The sequence below is a fragment of the Camarhynchus parvulus genome, chromosome 2 (assembly GCF_901933205.1).
Source record: "Camarhynchus parvulus chromosome 2, STF_HiC, whole genome shotgun sequence".
In the NCBI taxonomy this organism is placed as follows: Eukaryota; Metazoa; Chordata; class Aves; order Passeriformes; family Thraupidae; genus Camarhynchus; species Camarhynchus parvulus.
This window is the reverse complement of record NC_044572.1, coordinates 151,385,000-151,402,589: the sequence shown is the minus strand read 5'-3', so window position 1 is coordinate 151,402,589 and position 17,590 is coordinate 151,385,000. Positions and strand designations below refer to the sequence as shown.

The 17,590-nt window shown below is 61.3% G+C and overlaps 1 protein-coding gene across 1 annotated transcript in view; it reads right to left on the bottom strand.

The window, feature by feature from the left end:
• PLEC (plectin) overlaps positions 1-17,590 on the bottom strand; it is a 78,630-nt gene that overhangs the window by 43,004 nt on the left and 18,036 nt on the right. Inside the window, 9 exon segments of the mRNA XM_030964884.1 lie at positions 621-761; positions 1,921-8,247; positions 8,777-12,157; positions 13,973-14,071; positions 14,244-14,348; positions 14,452-14,535; positions 15,235-15,591; positions 15,680-15,818; positions 17,226-17,404. Of these exon segments, the coding sequence (XP_030820744.1) occupies positions 621-761; positions 1,921-8,247; positions 8,777-12,157; positions 13,973-14,071; positions 14,244-14,348; positions 14,452-14,535; positions 15,235-15,591; positions 15,680-15,818; positions 17,226-17,404 (10,812 nt within the window).

Genomic DNA, 17,590 nt, shown 5'->3' with positions numbered 1-17,590 from the left:
GTGTGTTTGGGTAATCCATGGACCCCCAATGTCCCGAGGAGTGATGGTCGGGGCGTGGGGGGCCCCGGGAGTGGGGACTGTCCTGGAGCTGTGTGCAGGGGCACCTCATGCAAAGCCGAAGGGGGTCATGAGAGCAATAATGACACCAGAGGCGGAGGGTAACATGACAGGATTTACAGGTGGCAGATGAGAGCAGGTGGGGAGGAGGAGATGTTTTGGAGATCCGCAGTGAGCCCGACACCACACCAGGAGGCCATCCCCAGGGAGGAGGGAGTGTGTGGGGCGAGTGGGGGCCGGGTGACCCTGCGGGTGCTTCTTGGGCCATTGGCTGCTTGGGCACCGTGGCCCCAGTCTCTGGCAGGGGACTCTGGCAAGTGCAAAGGGTGAGGGAGAATGTCCCTGTGTCCTCAGGTGCGGTCCCACTGGCCTCAGGGCAGGGGACGGGCTCCATGGCGGCGATGAGGGGAAGTGGTATGGACATCCAGCCACACTACAACAAAGCGAACAGAAAAGATGGGATGAGACAGGGAGAACAATCCATGAAATGAAGCCACCAAGCCCGGCCACCAGCGCCGCGCACCTGCTGTGGGTCCGGGACAGACTGGGGAGGTCGGTGTTACCTGTGCAGGTGGGCACGGCCAAGCAGCTGCCGCCTCCGGGGCTCCCCTCGAGCCCGTCCATGACCTGCTGATGTCGGAGACCCAGCTCAGGAGCTCGCCCAGCGGCACTGGGAGGTCTTTGTTGGGACTGGAAAAAGACGTCTGCCAGAGAGAGAGCGCGTTAGCGCCGGCATGGGGATGAACCAGGGGGATGGAATTACCGCGAAAAAGGAAAAGGAGGCTGTTTTTACAGAAATCTGCCTATTTCTAACATGAGTGTGTGCCAGGCTGCTACAGCATCCCACGGCCCACCCTGTGCTGCAGGGGTCCCATGGCCCTCATACCCTTAGTGAGGGTCGGGAAAACCCCCACGGCTCTGGGGGGTTCTGGGGGCAGGAGCTGCGCAGACACAGGCTGGGGCGCGGGCTCTGGCAGACACCTGCCAACGGGTCATGGAGCCACATGAGTGTGAGGAAATCAACCTCGAGCGGAAGCACTTCCCAGATACACGGAGAGACTGACAGACAGACCGGCCGACCGCGGCGGGCGCGTCCCGGAGGACGGGTGAGCGGGTGGGCTGGCGGAGGCGGGCACGCAGCAAAGCCCCTCGGCGGGCGAAGTGGCGAGCGGAGGCAGGTCCCCCCGCAGGGCGCGGAAGCACCGGGCAGCGCCTGCGCGGCACTTACGGTCAGGGCACCGGCTCTGCAGCGTGGTGGTGGGGACGTGCCAGGAGGCCAAGGCAGGGAGATGGGGCAGCTCGGGGGGGTGGGGTGCAGAGCCCCCTCCCCGCTGCACTGAGGGCGCGTGGAAGGGGTCCAGGCAGCAGCTTCAGGGCTGGTGTGGTGTGTCTGGCTGTCCAGTGCCGAGGAGCTGGTGATGTCCTCCTCTGGCACATTGGTTGCAGTGGGGTGCACCACAGGGCCAAGGCAGTCTCCTCCTTTGGGGTGCGGGGGCTGAAGCCGGCAGGTTAATTACAAAAGAGGGCTAAGTGGTTAGATCCAAACGGGGAACTGTTTTCTTGGTGTCCGGCTCGGCCGCGCAAGCAGCGGCAGGGTTGGCGCGGCCAGGAGCAGGAACGGTGTCCGGCTCCTGGGGCGCAGGGTGGAGAGGGTAGTGTGTATTCTCTCGTCTCTTAATATACAAACACTGTCAGCACATTCGCATATATTAATTTATTAGTCTTGTCTTTTTGGTTAAACTTGAGGCACTGCTTTGGGAGAAGAGTGGAGGTTCAAAATTAAAAAAAATACTAGTGATTAGCCAGCAGCGTTGCCACATGCGGAGCGGGTGAGGCGGCGCCTCGGGGGGCTGGCAGGTCTCAGGCCACGTGGAGCAGGGGCCCAGACACCCCGGGGCACTCCCTGCTCGCCTCCCACCCGCAGCTTCTGGACGCGGCCAGGGCAAGGGCAAGGGCAGCCTCCTCCACGGTGCCCTGGGTACCCCCCGTGTATCTGCGCCCAAAACTTGAGGAGGAGTACGAGGATGAAGAGAAGGTCATGGAGAAGCTGGAGCCGGTGGCATCAAAACTGCCGCGCCGGGAGCCTGAGCGGGAGCCAGTGCGAGAGCCTGAGCGTGATCCAGAGGTGGAGCCAGCGCTGCTGATGTTGTAGGGGCTGTAGTAGCCCTTGCTGGACTGGGAGGAGGCCTCCAGCAGCCGCAGGCCAGTCCCATCCTCGATCATGCTCCGGTCCATGGCGTCCTTGTAGGAGATCTTGAGCTTGGTCTTGGGGCAGGTGAGGTACTTGGAATAGGTGTTGACATCCCGCAGCTTCTGGGCAGTCCGCGCGTCAATGGTGCCCTTCTGCAGCGCGTCATCCAGGGAGACACGGCCTGGGGCATCGGGCTCGATCAGGCCCCCTGTCAAGTACTGCACCTCCAGGAACCGCTGCCCGGCCTCGTAGTACAGCCAGCCCTTCTTCAGGGCCTGCGCCGCCGACATCTTTGTCTTGGTCCGCGGGTCCTCGAAGCCGTAGAAGGCCTTCTGCGCCAGGTTGATGCGGTCCACCATGATCTTGTCAACCAGGCCCTTGGTGACCGCGTCGGCGACGGTGCATTTGTCACCGGTGTTGGGGTCGATGATGCCCCCGGTGCAAGCCTGGGCTTCCAGCAGCCGCTGCCCTGTGATGTTGTCCACCAGGTTGCGGCGCATCGCCTCCGTGATGGACACCTTCTCCAGAGTGTCCGTGTCCAGGATGCCTGCCACTGGCCCAGTCTCTTCGGTTGGGTCAGTCCACATGGAGATCTGGGTCCGTGACAGGGCTGGGCTGACAGTGTAGGAGGAAGAGGATCCAACTGAGGACGACCGCGACCGGAAGCCACCCATGTTGCCAGAGAGCATGTCAGCAAACTCGGTGATGGAGAGGGTGCCCGAGCGGTACTGGTCCAGGGCTGACTGGTCAATCAGACCCTTGCCAATGGCATCGTCGATGTCATACTGGCGCCCCGAGCGCCTGTCGATGATCATTGACTTCACCACGCCATCAGAGGAGGAGGTGGTGATCTCCTCCCACTCGCACTCCTGCTCTGACAGCTCCAGGTAAGTCTGGTGGTCAATGAGGCCCTTGCGATAGGCTTCGTACACGGACATCTCCTTGCCTGTCTCTGGGTCAACGATCACCACCCGGCGCTTGCGGACGGAGGACTTGGAGGAGGTCTTCCTCTCCCGCTTCTTCTCCTTCAGAGGCAGGAGGCAGAGGCCGGTCTCTGGGTCCGTGATGCACCGCTCCATGAGCTGCAGGTAGGTGAGATTCTCCTCTGTGTTGGGGTCGAAGAAGCCCTTGGTGTCGTCACTAGGGTCCAGCAGGATCTCGTTCATCTCCTCGTCAAAGAGGCCCCTCTTGTAGGCCACCTCCACGGGCAGGCGGTGGCTCTCCTCGGGGTCAATGATGCCTCCTGTGGCGATCTGTGCCTCCAGCAGGCGGATCCCATGGTCCTTCAGGATCAGACCCTTCTTCATAGCCTGGAAGAGGGAGATGAGCTTTCCGGTGTAGGGGTCCCGGTAGCCAGTGACGGCCCTCTCGGCAGAGAGCAGCTTGTCCTTGAACTCGGGGCCCACAATGCCCATGCGCACAGCTTCCTCCACTGTCAGCTTGAGGCCTTTGATGGGGTCAATCACATAGCCCGTGGCTGCCTGTGCCTCCAGGAGCTCAAAGGCAGTGCCAGGCCGGATGATCCCCTTCTTCATGGCCTGGTAGATGGACAGACGCTCCTTTGTGGAGTCCACAAAGACACCAGCGATGCAGCTGGTGCCCTCCAGGAACTTCTTCAGGTTCTTAGAGACCTCCTCGACAGAGGTGAGACCCTCCTGGAGGCGCTGGGCTGTGGCTTCATCCATCACCTGCGAAAGAACCAGCTCCTCCACCGTGATCTGTTTCCTCAGGCCCCGGAAGGTGAGCTTGCGTGTGTCGCAGAGCGGGAGCAGGAGGAGCCGGGAGTTCTCGTCCTTGCGGCACCGCCTCAGCAGCTGTGTGTAGCTGAGCTTCTCATCTGTGGAGGGGTCCACGTAGCTGCGCACCTCGCTGGGCTCCGACAGCATGTCGTACGTCTCCTTGTTGATGAAGCCCCGCTGGAGAGCCACCTCCAGGGGCAGGTGGAAGCCCAGGTGAGGGTCAATTATGCCGCCGGTGGCGATCTGGGCGTCCAGGAGCTTGAGGGCCTCTTTGCTGGGAATGAGATCCTTCTTCATGGCCTGGAAGAGGGAAATCTTCTGTTCACTGTAGGGGTCTCTGTAGCCGGTCACAGCCCTCTCTGCGGACAGGAGCCGGTCGTGGATCTCTGGCCCCACCACGCCCTTCCTGACCGCCTCATCAACAGTCAGCATTTCATTCTTCGTGGGGTCAATCATGAAGCCGGTGGCTGCCTGGGCCTCCAGGAGGGAGCGGGCCACTTCGGAATTGATCAGCCCCTTCTTCAGCGCCTGGTAGACACTGAGAGTCTGCTTGGAGGAGGGGATGTAGATGCCAGCCACGCAGCCCGACCCGTAAAGGTACTTCCAGACAGTCTCCACATCCAGGAGCTCCCGGAAGGTTTTGGAGCCCTGTTTCAGCAAGTTGTAGATGTCCTGTGTGATGATCTTGGCCTCAAAGAGGTCCTCGGCTGTGATGCGGCGCCGGACGTAGTCATAGGACGTGAGATTCTGCTGCCGGATGATCTCAGTCTTCTCGATGATCTCGATGATAATGATGATCATGCGCTCCTTGGACACGCGGCCTGACTGGAACTCCTCCATGAGATGTTTACGCTGCTCCTCGGGAAGCAGGTCCGAGTGCATGACATCCCACAGTGACATGGAGGAGCCTGCCCGGCTGCCCACAGGGATGTCCACCTGGGTCTCCTCAAACACCTTCCGTGTCTCTGCTTCTGTGTACACGTGAGTGGTTTCCACCACTTTTGGCTTCTCAGGCTCCCGCAGAGGCAGCAGGTACAGGCCCGTCTCAGGATCCTCGATGCACCTCTCCTTCAGCTGCACATAGGTGAGGTTCTCCTGAGTGTTGGGGTCGAAGAAGCCCTTGGTGTCGTCACTGGGGTCGGAGAGGGTCCGGTTCATCTCCTCATCGAAGTAGCCACGCTTGTAGGCCACCTCCACGGGCAGGCGGTGGCTGTGCACGGGGTCGATGATGCCGCCGGTGGCGATCTGGGCCTCCAGCAGGCGGATGCCGTGCTCTTTGACAATCAGCCCCTTCTTCATGGCCTGGAACAGGGAGATGGTGTCGCCCGAGTAGGGATCCTTGTAGCCTGTGACAGCCTTCTCAGCTGACAGCAGCTTCTCGTGCAGCTCAGGCCCAACAATGCCAGCCTTCACCGCCTCGTTGACGTACAGTTTACGGTTCTTCACGGGGTCGATCAAGAACCCAGTGGCTGCCTGGGCCTCCAGGAGGACCACGGCAGTGCTGGGTCTCAGCAGGTTCCTCCTCATGGCCTCATAGATGTTCAGTTTCTCCTTGGTGGCCTCCACATAGACACCGGCAATGCAGTCGCTGCCATGCAGGAATCTCCTCACCGCATCTGTCTCCGAGAGGTCCTTCACTGATTTCTTGCCTTCCTTCAGCTGCTCGTACTGGGTTTTGCTGATGATGCAGGACTCCAGCAGCTCGCTGGCTGGCACTGGAGCCCGCAGACCACTGAATGTCAGTTTCTCCTGCTTTTTGGTCTCTGCCTCCTCGATGATGGTGATCACAATCTTGATGATCTTCTCGATTGTCACTTTGCCGGTCTTGTACTGTCGGAGCAGCTCCCGCCTGTGCTCCTCTGTGAAGTATTCAGAGTGGATCAGTTCCCAGATGGTCATTGTCTGGCCCTTCATGCTGCCCACCGGGACCTCAATGGTTGCTTTGTCGAAGCACTCCTTGGCCTGGCTGTCGGTGTAGACCTCCTCCTGCTGTGACTGGATTGCCCTGTCGGACAGGGGCAGCAGGCACAGGCCAGTCTGCTTGTCGCGGTGGCAGCTCTTCTGCAGCTGGGCATAGGTGAGGTGTTCCTGGGTGTTGGGACAGTAGAAAGCCTTGGCTTCATCTTGGAACTCAGTCAGAGCCTTGTTTATCTCTGGGTCGAAGTAGCCGCGCTTGTACGCGACCTCAAGCGGGAGCCGATGGCTGTTGACGGGGTCGATGATGCCACCAGTGGCAAGCTGGACGTCCAGCAGCCGGAGCCCAGTGTCACTGGGGATGAGGCCCTTCTGGAGTGCTTGGTAGAGGGAAACCGTCTGACCCGTGTAGGGATCCTTGTAGCCAGTCACTGCCTTCTCCGCCGACAGCAGCTTCTCATGGAACTCCGGCCCCACCACCTCGGCCTTCACTGCCTCGTCCACGGAGAAGAGCTTGTTACCCACAGGGTCAATGATGTAGCCAGTGGCAGCTTGTGCCTCTAGCAGGGACAGGGCAACCTCTGGCTTCAGCAAGTTTCTCTTCAGAGCCTCGTAGAAGGTGAGCTTCTGGCCCGTAGACTCCACCAGGACGCCAGCGATGGCATCTGTGCCCTTCAGGTACTGCCGTACGGACTCCATCTCTGCCACATCCTTTACGGACTTCTTGCCCTGGTGCAGCTGGTTGTAGAGGTCCTTGTTGATGATCTTGCTCTCCAGCAGCTCGGCAGCGGGCACGGGGCCCCGCAGGCCCTCAAAGCACATCTGGCTCTTTCTCTCACTTTCCTCCACAACCGTGATGACAATCTTGATGATCTTCTCCACTGTGATCTTGCCAGTCCTATACTGCTGGATCAGGTCCCGCCTTTGGTCCTCAGTGAAGTACTCAGAGTTGATGAGCTCCCAGATGGTCATCGTCTTCCCTTGGAACTTGCCAAACGGTGCTGTCACTGTGGCCTTCTTGAAGACGTCCTTGGCTTCCTTGTCAGTGTAAACCAGCTCTCCGGCTTTGGCTGCTTGGTCAGTGAGTGGCAGGAGGCACAGCCCTGTGTCCGGGTCAGTCACGCACCGCTCCATGAGCTGCAGGTAGGTGAGGTTCTCCTGAGTGTTGGGATCGAAGAAGCCCTTGGTATCATCAGTGGGGTCAGACAGGACCTGATTCATCTCCTCATCAAAGTAGCCACGCTTGTAGGCGGCTTCCACAGGCAGGCGGTGGCTGTTGACAGGATCGATGATGCCGCCAGTGGCAATCTGGGCCTCCAGCAGGCGGATGCCGTGGTCCCTGACGATGAGATCCTTCTGCATGGCCTGGAACAGGGAGATCTTGTCACCTGTGTACGGATCCTTATAGCCGGTGACAGCCCGCTCGGCCGACAGCATCTTGTTGTGCAGCTCTGGCCCGATCACCCCCTCTCGCACCGCCTCGTTCACCGAGAGCCTTGCGTTCCGCACAGGGTCAATGATGAAGCCAGAAGCAGCCTGTGCCTCCAGGAGCACCAGTGCTGTGCCTGGGCTGAGCAGCTTCTTCTTCATGGCTTCGTAGATGCTCATCTTCTGGTTGGAGGGTTTGATCAGCAAACCGGCAATGCTGCTCTTGCCCTGCAGGTATTTCTTGACATCTTCCCTCTGAGAGAGCTCGCCCACACTCACAACACCCTTCACCAACTTGTCCAAGTTCTCCCTGCTCAGAATGCCGGCATCAGCCAGCTTCTCTGCTGACACCTTCTGCCGGATGCCGTCAAATGCGAACTCCGGCTCCCCATTCTGGGCTAAGCCGTCCATTGCATCCCGGCCATTGGGCACAGCCTTGACGTCCAGCAGCTGCGTTGTCGTAACCGCCTCCCCAGGCAGGTCATCTGTCTGGATCATGATCTCCCGTCTCTGGGCCAGGGCAGCCTTGTACTCCTCCTGCATCTGCTCGAGCCTCTCCCTCAGCTTCTGGTTCTCTTCTTCCAGAAGTTTCTCCTGCTGCTGTCGCTGCCTCTCCAGCTGCTGTAGCTCCTCCTGCTTGTGCCGGACATTTTCCTCAGCTTCTTTCTGATGCTTCTTGGCTTCGTCTAACATAGCTTTCAACTGCTGCTTCTCCTGCTCCATCTCCTGCTGCTGCCGCTCCTGCTCTGCCTTCAGGTTCTGGGCTTTGTTCACCTCATCCTTAAAGAGCTTCTCCAGCTTCGATTTCTCCTCCTCAATGAACTTCTCCTTCTGCAGCAGGGCATCTTTCTCCGTCAGGAAGCTCTGCTGCAGGAGCTGTGTCTCCTGACGGAGCTGAGCCTGCTGGGCCACCTGCATCTGGGGTGGGAGAGAGAACAGTGCAGTCAGACACCCAGGAGGGCAGTAGGGGACTGAGGGTGGGCTGAGGCAGGGGGACGGGCAGCAGGGGTGGCACGGAGGCACAGAGTCACCCACACACTCTCCACATCAGGTAAGAGCTAAGGAGCAGAGCCTGGGTTAGGGAGCCACACACAACATGAGGCAGGATGACCAGGGGAAGGACACAAGGGAACCCCCAGCACTCAGGCTGGGAGCTGGGCACAGAGAGGAACACGGCAGGACATGCCACAGGGTGGAAGAGTCAGCCCAGGAGGTGGAGATCCCACCTCCATGGCTCCAGGGGTTTGGAGTCCTGCTCCGACGCTGCCTGAGGGGTTTGCTCCACCGCCTACAACTCTGCACACATCCCTGACCTGCACAGGGGTCCAGCCCCACCATCCCCAGTGATGGTCCTTGGGGACCGGCCCAGGGATGGTGTGGGCTGGCTGGGAAGAGGGACAGCCTCCCTGTGTACCACCGCCACTAAGGGGAACCCGCAGCCCAGTACCTCCTCTGCCTTCTGCTGCAGCAGCGCTGCCTCCTGTTTCAGCTTCTCCTTCTCCTTCTCCAGGTCAGCGATGGCCTTCCGCAGCTTTTCGGCATCCTCATCGCTCTGGTGCCGCTGGATCTCCAGGGTGTGCACCATCGTCATCTTCTCCTGTGTGGCCAGCTCAGTCTCATGCAGCCTCTCACTGATCTCCTCCGCCTGCTTTTTGAACCGCTTGGCTTCCTCCTCGGCCTTGGCCTGGGCCATGCTCATCTCTGCCACCTGCAGCTTGAGGCGCTCAGCCTCAGCCGTGATGTCCAGCTGCCGCCGGCGCTCAGCCTCCAGCGTCTTCTGGAAGCCCTCGGTCTCCTCAGCCAGGCGCTGCTGCATCTGCTCCTTGTCCTCCTGCAGCTTCTTGGCATGTTCCTGCGCCAGATCCTTCTGCTTCTGCAGCATTTCAGCCTCGGCCCGCAGCCGCGTGGCCTCCTGCACCGCCTGCATCTTCTCCTTCAGCATCTTCTCTGCCAGCGCCCGCTGCTGCGTCAGGTCATCCTCAGCCAGCTGCCGCATGCGGGCAGCCTCCTGCGCCTCCACGCTCAGCCGGGCCACCTCCTCTGCCACCTGCTTCATCTTCTCTGCCTCCTCCGCGAGGAACTTCTGCGTGTTGTCCTTGTCCTTGAGGATCAGCGCCTTGTTCTCCTCCTCGATGCGACTCTTCAGCTTGGCCAGCTCCTCCATCTGCACCCGGACCTTGAAGAGTTCCTCCTCCACCTGGGCCTTCTGCCGGACGGCGTCTGTCACCTCCTCCTTCAGCCGCTGCAGCTCCTCATCCAGGATGCCCTTCTGGTGGTCTGTCTCATCCAGCTGCAACTTCACCTTGGTCAGCTCCTGCTCCACTTGCGCCTTCTGCCGCAGCGTCTGCTCGGCAAACTTCTTGTGCTTCTCCATCTCAGCATCGGCCAGCTGCTTCTGCCTCAGGGCTGCCTGCTCTGCCTGCGCCCGTTTTGCTGCCTCCAGCTCAGCCTCCTTCCGCAGCTTCTCTGCATCCGCCTGCGCCTCTGCCTTGGCCTGCGCCTCCTCCTCTGCCCGCTGCTTCAGCCGCTCGGCCTCCTCCACGCGCTGCCGGGACAAGCTGGCGTCCTGCTCAGCCTTGCCACGGGCAAACTCAGCCTCCTCAGCCGCCCGCCGGGCCCGCTCAGCCTCCTCGCGCAGCCGGTCCAGGAGGCTCTGCTCCTGCTGGCGCGTCTGCAGCAGCTCCTGCTCCTTCTGCTGTACGGCAGCCAGGTGCGCCTTCTCCTCGGCTGCAATCCGCTTCTGCGCCGCCTCCCGTGCCAGCTGGATCTGCCGCTCCGACTCCTTCTCCGCCAGTTCCTTCTGCCGCCGCGCCTCCTCCACCATGGCCCGCAGCCGCTCCACCTCCTCCAGGGCCAGCCGCCGCTGCCGTCCGGCCTCCTCCTCGGCCGCCAGGATGGCCTGCACCTTTTCTTCAGCCTCGCGCCGGCGGCCCTCCTCCTCCAGCGCCAGCGCCCGCTGCCGCTCAGCCTCCCGCTCCGCCTGCTCCCGGCTGCGCTGCACCTCCTCTGCCTCCCCACGGATGCGGTTCAGCTCCCGCTCCAGCTCGCTCTTGCCAGCTGAGGCCCTCTCGAAGCTGGCCTTGAGGGCACGGATCTCCTCCTCCACCTGCCGCCGCTGCCGCAGCGTATCCTCCACGAGCCCCTTCTGCCTCTCCAGCTCGCTCTCGGAGGAGCGCTTCAGCAGGGCAATCTTCTCCTCGATGTCCTGCTTGTGTTGGGCCGCCTGCTCCTCCAGCAGCTTGCGCTGGTAGGCCTCATCCTCTGCCAGCCGCCGCAGCCGCTCGTTCTCCGCCTCCTTCTCCTTCAGCGCGATCTCTGCCTCCGCCTTCAGCCGTGAGGCCTCGTTGATGGCCGCCAGCTTCTCCTTCAGGATGCGCTCGGCCTCGGCCCGCTGCCGGGTGGCCTCGTCCTCTGCCAGCTGCCGCTGCCGCTTAGCCTCCTCGGAGAGGGCGCGCAGGCGGGCGGCCTCCTCGGCCAGCTCCCGCAGCTTGTTGGCCTCCGCCTCCAGCCGCTGCTTGGACTTCTCGCTGCTGGAGCGCGACTCCTCCTCTGTCTTGGCCTTGCTCTCCAGCAGGACCTCCATCTCTGCCCGCAGCTTGGCCAGCTCCTCCTCCAGCTCTTTCCTCCTCTGGATGGCCTCGTTTACCTCGCCCTTCAACCGCGAGAGCTCTTCCTCCAGGAGCAGGCGCTGCTGCTCCCCATTCTCCATCTCCGCCTTCAGCCGAATCAGCTCCTGCTCTGCTGCCAGCTTCTGCTGGGCTGTGCCCTCTGCCAGCTCCCGCTGCTTTTCCAGCTCTTCCTCCGCCAGCTCCTTCTGCCGCACGGCAACCTCCTCTGCCTTGGCGCGCTTGCGGGCCTCACGCTCTGCATCCTCCTTCTGCTTCTCGGCCTCCTCCTGCGCCAGCGACTTCTTGTGGGCCACCTCTTCGGCCTGCAGCCGCAGGCGCAGCGCCTCGTTGGCCTTCTGCCTCCAGCGCTCCAGCTCCTTCTCAGCCTCCTCCCGTGAGCGCTCGGCCTCCAGCTGCTGCCTCTTCAGCCGCTCGGCCTCCTCCTGCAGCTGGGCCACCACATCGTGCTCCTGCTGCAGTGACAGCTCCAGCTGCGCCGTCTTCTCGGCGAAAGAGAGCCTCTTGCTCTGCAGCTCGGCCTCAGCGCTGCGCTGGGCCACCTCCTGGGCCACCTGGATCTGCCGGTCCTTCTCGGCCTCTGCCTGCCGCATGCGTCGCTCAGCCTCCTCCGCCTGCAGCCGCAGCTGCTCCAGGTCTGCCACTGCCTTCTGCTTCTCCCGGGCCGCTTCGCGCTCAGCCTGCACCTTGCGCTTCAGCTCCTCCTCCGCCTCCCGCTTCTTCTGGCTCTCCTCCTTCACCTGCCGGCGCAGGCGCTCGGCCTCCTCCTGCGCCTGCCGCTTCTGCCGTTCGGCATCTTCGGCACGCGCCCGCAGCTCCTGCAGCTCTGTCTCTGCGCTCTCCCGCTGCTTCTCGGTGCTCTCCAGCTGCAGGCGGATGAGGCGGATCTCCTCCTCCACTTTCTTGCGGTTGTATTCGGCCTCCTCGATCAGCTTCACCTTGGACTTGATCTGGTGGTCCGAGTTCTGCCGCAGCTGCATCAGCTCCTGCTGGATGTTCTGCTTCTGCTGCTCGGCATCCACGGCCACCACCTCCCGCCGGGTGACCTCCTCCTGCATGCGGAGCTGCAGCTCCCGCGCCTCCGCCTCCGCCTGTGCCTTGGCTTTGGCGTGGGCCTCGGCCAGCTGCCGCTGCTTCTCCAGCTGCGCCTCCACCTCCGCCAGCCGCTTCCTCTCCTCCTCTTTCAGCTTCTCGGCGGCTTTCTGGAGGGGAAAGAGGGTGCAGGGGACAGAGAGGGGAGAGAGAGACAAATCACAAGGGATGCGATCGCGCCGTGGAATCGATGCTGGCCCAGCCGCACGCTGCCGAGACAGTGGAGGGGTGGCAGATGCGCGTGGAATGGCTTCGGCCCCTGGGCCACCGCACGAGCCGGTGACGCCAGCTTCCAGAAGATGTGTGGCACGACAGAGGACACACGACAGCACAGGCAGACAGGCAACAGGAGCCAGACAGCAGCGCAGGAAGCCACGCTCCAGAGAGAAGGGACAGAGAGCGAGAGGAACCCAAGCGATGAAGACGATGCGAGCAGCGTGCACATCACCACCCTGGCTCCCCCTGCGAGGGGGCTGGCACAGACAGCCCCCGCCGTGGGGAAAGGAGAGAGACGGCCGGAGCACTGGGAGCAGAAGAGAGGGGAGCGGTGCGAGGGCGGTGCCAGCAGAGCCTTCCCTGCCGGGAAAGCCTCGACAGGAGAGAGAGGTTCAGCTGGTTCAAACCCCTCCCAGCCCTCTCCAGGCAACTGGGAGCAGGGTCTGCCAAAGGGCCAACGCAGCTGGCGCACCACATGCACCGTGAGGGAGGCAGCTGCACGCTCCGCAGGGCCCAGGCACAGGCAGCGCATGCAGGGGAGCCAGACCCCACACCGGACCCTGGTCCCAGAGCAGCACAGACGTGGAGGAGGGCGAGGAGGAGAGGGTGAGCCGTGGGGCAGGCAGAGGGTGCCGCGGGGAGAGGGCATGCGCAGAGTGAGTACCTGGTGCACGGCTGCCAGAGTCATCCTGGTTTTTTACCCTCCATTAGATCCCCACCAACACAAATATTCCCCAAGAAAAAGCACTGGCAAAGCGGCTCCAAGGGCAGAAACCAAGAGTTAGAGAGGTTACCCCGCGCCAGACCCCGCGGGCCAGCGCCCAGCACAGCAGCATGCGCAGGCAGGTGCTGACTGCACGACGTGTATCTGGGAAGTGCCTCCTACCAGTCACACCAGAGCCCCCAGTGCCCAGAGCCAGCTTGGCTCAGAGACCCCCTGTACGCAGAGCCAGCAGCCTTGCTCCCAGGAGCCCAGCAGGGAGCAGGAGTTAGAGGCCATGGGCCAGTATCAGTGATAGGGCCGGAGTCATGGCCATGGGCCAGTATTAGTCATGGGTCTGGAGCCACAGCCATGGGCTGCTGTTAGTGATGGGGCCAGGGCTGGAGTCACAGCCACGGGCTGCTGTTAGTGATGGGGCCAGGGCTGGAATCACAGCCACGGGCCAATGTTAGTGATGGGGCCAGGGCTGGAATCACAGCCACGGGCCAGTGTTAGTGATGGGGCCAGGGCTGGAGTCACAACCATGGGCCAGTGTTAGTGATGGGGCCAGAGCTGGAATCACAGCCACGGGCTGCTGCTAGTGATGGGGCCAGGGCTGGAGTCACAGCCATGGGCTGCTGTTAGTGATGGGGCCAGGGCTGGAATCACAGCCATGGGCCAGTGTTAGTGATGGGGCTAGGGCTGGAGTCACAGCCACGGGCCAATGTTAGTGATGGGGAAGGGCTGGAGTCACAGCCATGGGCTGCTGTTAGTGATGGGGAAGGGCTGGAGTCACAGCCATGGGCTGCTGTTAGTGATGGGGCCAGGGCTGGAGTCACAGCCATGGGCCGGCGTTAGTGATGGGGCCAGAGTCATGGACGTGAGCTACTACCAGTGACAGGGCTGGAGTCATGGCCGTGGGCAGGTGTTAGTGATGGGGCCAGGGACCCCGTGAACTGCGCTGCTTTTGGTCACACAGCTGGCCATGCCGCCCTGCACCACTCCCTACCTCCTCGTCCTCCAGCCGCCGCAGTGTCTCGGTGATGAACTTGATGTACTGGGTGGTGAGCGTGGTCAGCTCACTGTACTGTGTCCGCAGGTCCACGTACTGTGGAGACAGGGGGTCAGCACGAGAGAAGGGAGCTTGCCCGCCAGTACCCCAGCAATGATGGGGCTGCACAACCACGTGCCACAGCCCCAAATCCACCCCTTCAGTGAGCAGCCAGGCCCCAGGAGCTGCAGGGCACCCCCGGCCAGTGGCAGAGAGACCCCTCCCTCACCTCCTGGATGATGCTGTCAGACGCCGACTGCACTTTGGGCTTCTTGGCTGGTGATGCCACCGGCTCCACCTGTGCCTTGAAGCTCACCAGTTGCAACTCGTAGTCCTGATGAGGAGAGAGTGATCAAAGCTCTGCTACCCCTGGCCACAGTGCTGTGAGCCCACCCCCTGCGGGACACTGTGCTGCCTCCCCAGCCCCCCAGGCCCACCTTGATGGCGTCGATGTACTGCTTGGCATAGCGCTGGCACTCCTCCACCTTCTCCTTGTGCTGCTCACACTCCTCCAGCAGTTTCTGGGGAGACATGTGTGGGTGAGCCGGGCACCCCGTGGCCACCCAAGAGCACACTTCACCCCACCATGGCCAGGGATGGCCAAGAGCACCCCTTGCCCTGCATGGCTGGGAATGGCCAGGAGCTCCCCTCACCCTGCTGAGGATGCCCAGGAGCACCCCTTGCCCCATTGGGGATGCCCAGGCACAACCCTCACCCCGCTGGGCATGGCCGAGAGCACCCCTTGCCCCATTGGCGTTGGCCAGGCACACTCCAGACCCTGCTGGGGATACCCAGGCACACCCCTCACCCTGCTGGGGATGCCCAGGAGCACACCTTGCCCCACTGGAGATGGCCAGGCATACCCCTCACCCTGCTGGGATGGCTGGGAGCACCCCTTGCCCCACTGGGGATGGTGGGAGCAGCCCTTACCCCATTGGGGATGCCCAGGAGCATCCCTTGCCCCATGGCCAGCCCTGCCTTGCCCCACGGCCGGCCCTACCTTGCCCCACAGGCAGCCCTACCTTGCCCCACGGCCGGCCCTACCTTGCCCCACAGGCAGCCCTGCCTTGCCCCACGGCCAGCCCTACCTTGCCCCATGGCCAGCCCTACCTTGCCCCACAGGCAGCCCTGCCTTGCCCCACGGCCAGCCCTACCTTGCCCCACGGCCAGCCCTACCGTGCCCCACAGCCAGCCCTACCTTGCCCCACGGCCAGCCCTACCTTCTCCTGCAGCAGCTGCTCGCGCACGGCCTGGCTGTCGGTGATGGGCACGGCCTGGATGGCCTCCTGGCGCTGCCGGGCATCGCGGATCCACTGGCGCAGCGCGTCACAGCTCTGCCGGTAGTAGCCCAGCTGGCGGCCCAGCTGGTCCAGCTCGCGCTGCCGCAGGTCGGCCTGGGCCAGCACGGCCTGCCAGCGCTCCAGCAGCTGCTGCACCCGCTCCCGGTACCGCTCCAGGTCCACGTCCCGCTCGCTGTGCCCGCGCACCATCCGCTCGTTGACGTCCTTGGCCTTGCCCAGGTCGGTCTCCAGCGTGCTGAAGAAGGGCTGGTGCCCCTCGGCCTGTGCCCGCAGCCGCTGTGGCAGATGGGCGCTGGTCAGGGCCGGCCGCGGTGTCCCCAAGCCACCCCCCGGCTCCCCTTGGCACCCCCAGAGCCCCCGGTACCTTGAGCTCAGCCTTGCTGGCCTCCAGCTCAGCCAGGTCGGCCGGCACTGCCTGCACGTCCTTCAGCTGCTCCTCGTACTTGCGGAGCAGCTCCTCAGCCCCCTGCGTGCTCCGGATCACCAGCCCAATGGTCTTCAGCCTGCGGCACAGGGGTGGAATCAGCTGGGATCAGCCGGGAGCGGGATTGGGATCGACCGGGCTCCGCCAGGAGCGGGATCAGCCGGGACGGGGCGGGAGCGGGACAGGGTGGGAGAAGGATGGATCAGCCGGGATCAGGATGGGAGCAGGATTGGGATCGACTGGGATCCGCCAGGAGCGGGATCAGCCGGGAGCGGGACGAGGTGGGAGAAGGATGGATCAGCCGGGATCAGGATGGGAGCGGGACGAGGTGGGAGAAGGATGGATCAGCCGGGATCAGGATGGGAGTGGGCAGCTCAGCAAGAGCGGCACCAAAGACCCAGAAGGGAAGGAAAAGGGAAAAAGGAAAAAAGGTGGAAAGGAAGAAAAAGGGGGAAAGGAAAAAAAGAAAAAGGGAAAGGATAAAAAGGGGGAAAGGGAAAAAGGGAAAAAGGAAAAAGAAAAAAAAAGGGGGAAAGGAAAGAAAAAGGGAAAAAGGAGAAAAAGGGAAAAAAGGGAAAAAGGAAAAGAAAAAAAAGGAAAAAGGAAAAAGGAAAAAAGAGAAAATGGAAAAAAGGAAAAAAAAAGGAAAAATGGGAAAAGAAAAAAAGGAAAAAAAAGAAGAAAAGGGAAAAAGGAAGAAAAGGGGAAAAGGAAAAATGGGAAAATGAAAAAAAAGGGAAAAAGGAAGAAAAGGGAAAGGGAAGAAAAGGGGAAAAGGAAATAAAAAGGGGGGAAAGGGAAGAAAAGGGGAAAAAGGAAAAAAAAGGGGGGAAAGGGAAGAAAAGGGGAAAAGGAAAAAAAAGGGGGGAAAGGGAAGAAAAGGGGAAAAGGAAAAAAAAAGGGGAAAGGGAAGAAAAGGGGAAAAGGAAAAAAAAGGAAAAGGGAAAAAAAGGGGGGAAAACAAAAGAAAAGGAAAAAAGGAAAAAAGGGCAAAAGGAAAAAAGGGGAAATGAAAAAAAGGGAAAAAGGAAGAAAAGGGAAAGGGAAGAAAAGGGGAAAAGAAAAAAAAAGTGGGGAAAAGGGAAGAAAAGGGGAAAAGGAAAAAAGGGGGAAAAACAAAGAAAAAGGAAAAAAGGAAAAAAGGGCAAAAGGAAAAAAGGGGAAATGAAAAAAAGGGAAAAAGGAAGAAAAGGGAAAGGGATGAAAAGGGGAAAAGGAAAAAAAAGGGGGAAAAGGATAAAGGGGAAAATGAAAAAAAAGGGAAAAAGGAAAAAAGGGAAAAAAGGGGAAAAGGGAAAAAAAAGGATAAAAGGAAAAAAGGGAAAAGTAAAAAAGGATAAAAGGGAAAAAGTGAAAAAAGGGCAAAGAGACACAAAATGAAGAGAAGAGGGAAGGAAAAGAAAGAGAAAGGCATGCTGGCTCTCCCCAGACTCCCCACAGCCCCCCAGGTGCCCAGGCTTGTTTCCAGGTGCCAGGGCCCACTCACTTCTCCAGGTAGATGCTGGACAGGCTGTACACCTGCTCCATCTTGCGCAGGGTGACCTCCAGCTCGGAGCGCAGCACGGGGGCCGAGCCTGCCTGCTCCGGCTGCGCCAGCACCTGCTCCGTCTTCTCGCTGACTTTGGCCAGGTTCTTCTGGATGCCCTCCAGCTCCAGGTGTGTTTGCTGCAGGGAAGGAGTCCCTCAGTCCCAAACCCGACCGAATGCTCCCCTCCTCTTGGACCCCAGGAGGAGAGCAGCAGGGGAAGGCTCTGCAGCCCATCGGTGCAGGTGGGCAGGGGAGGCTGAGGAGGGATTTTGGGAAAACTCCTCCTGGAGGGGCTCTCCAGCCCTGCCAAGCTGCCCAGGGCA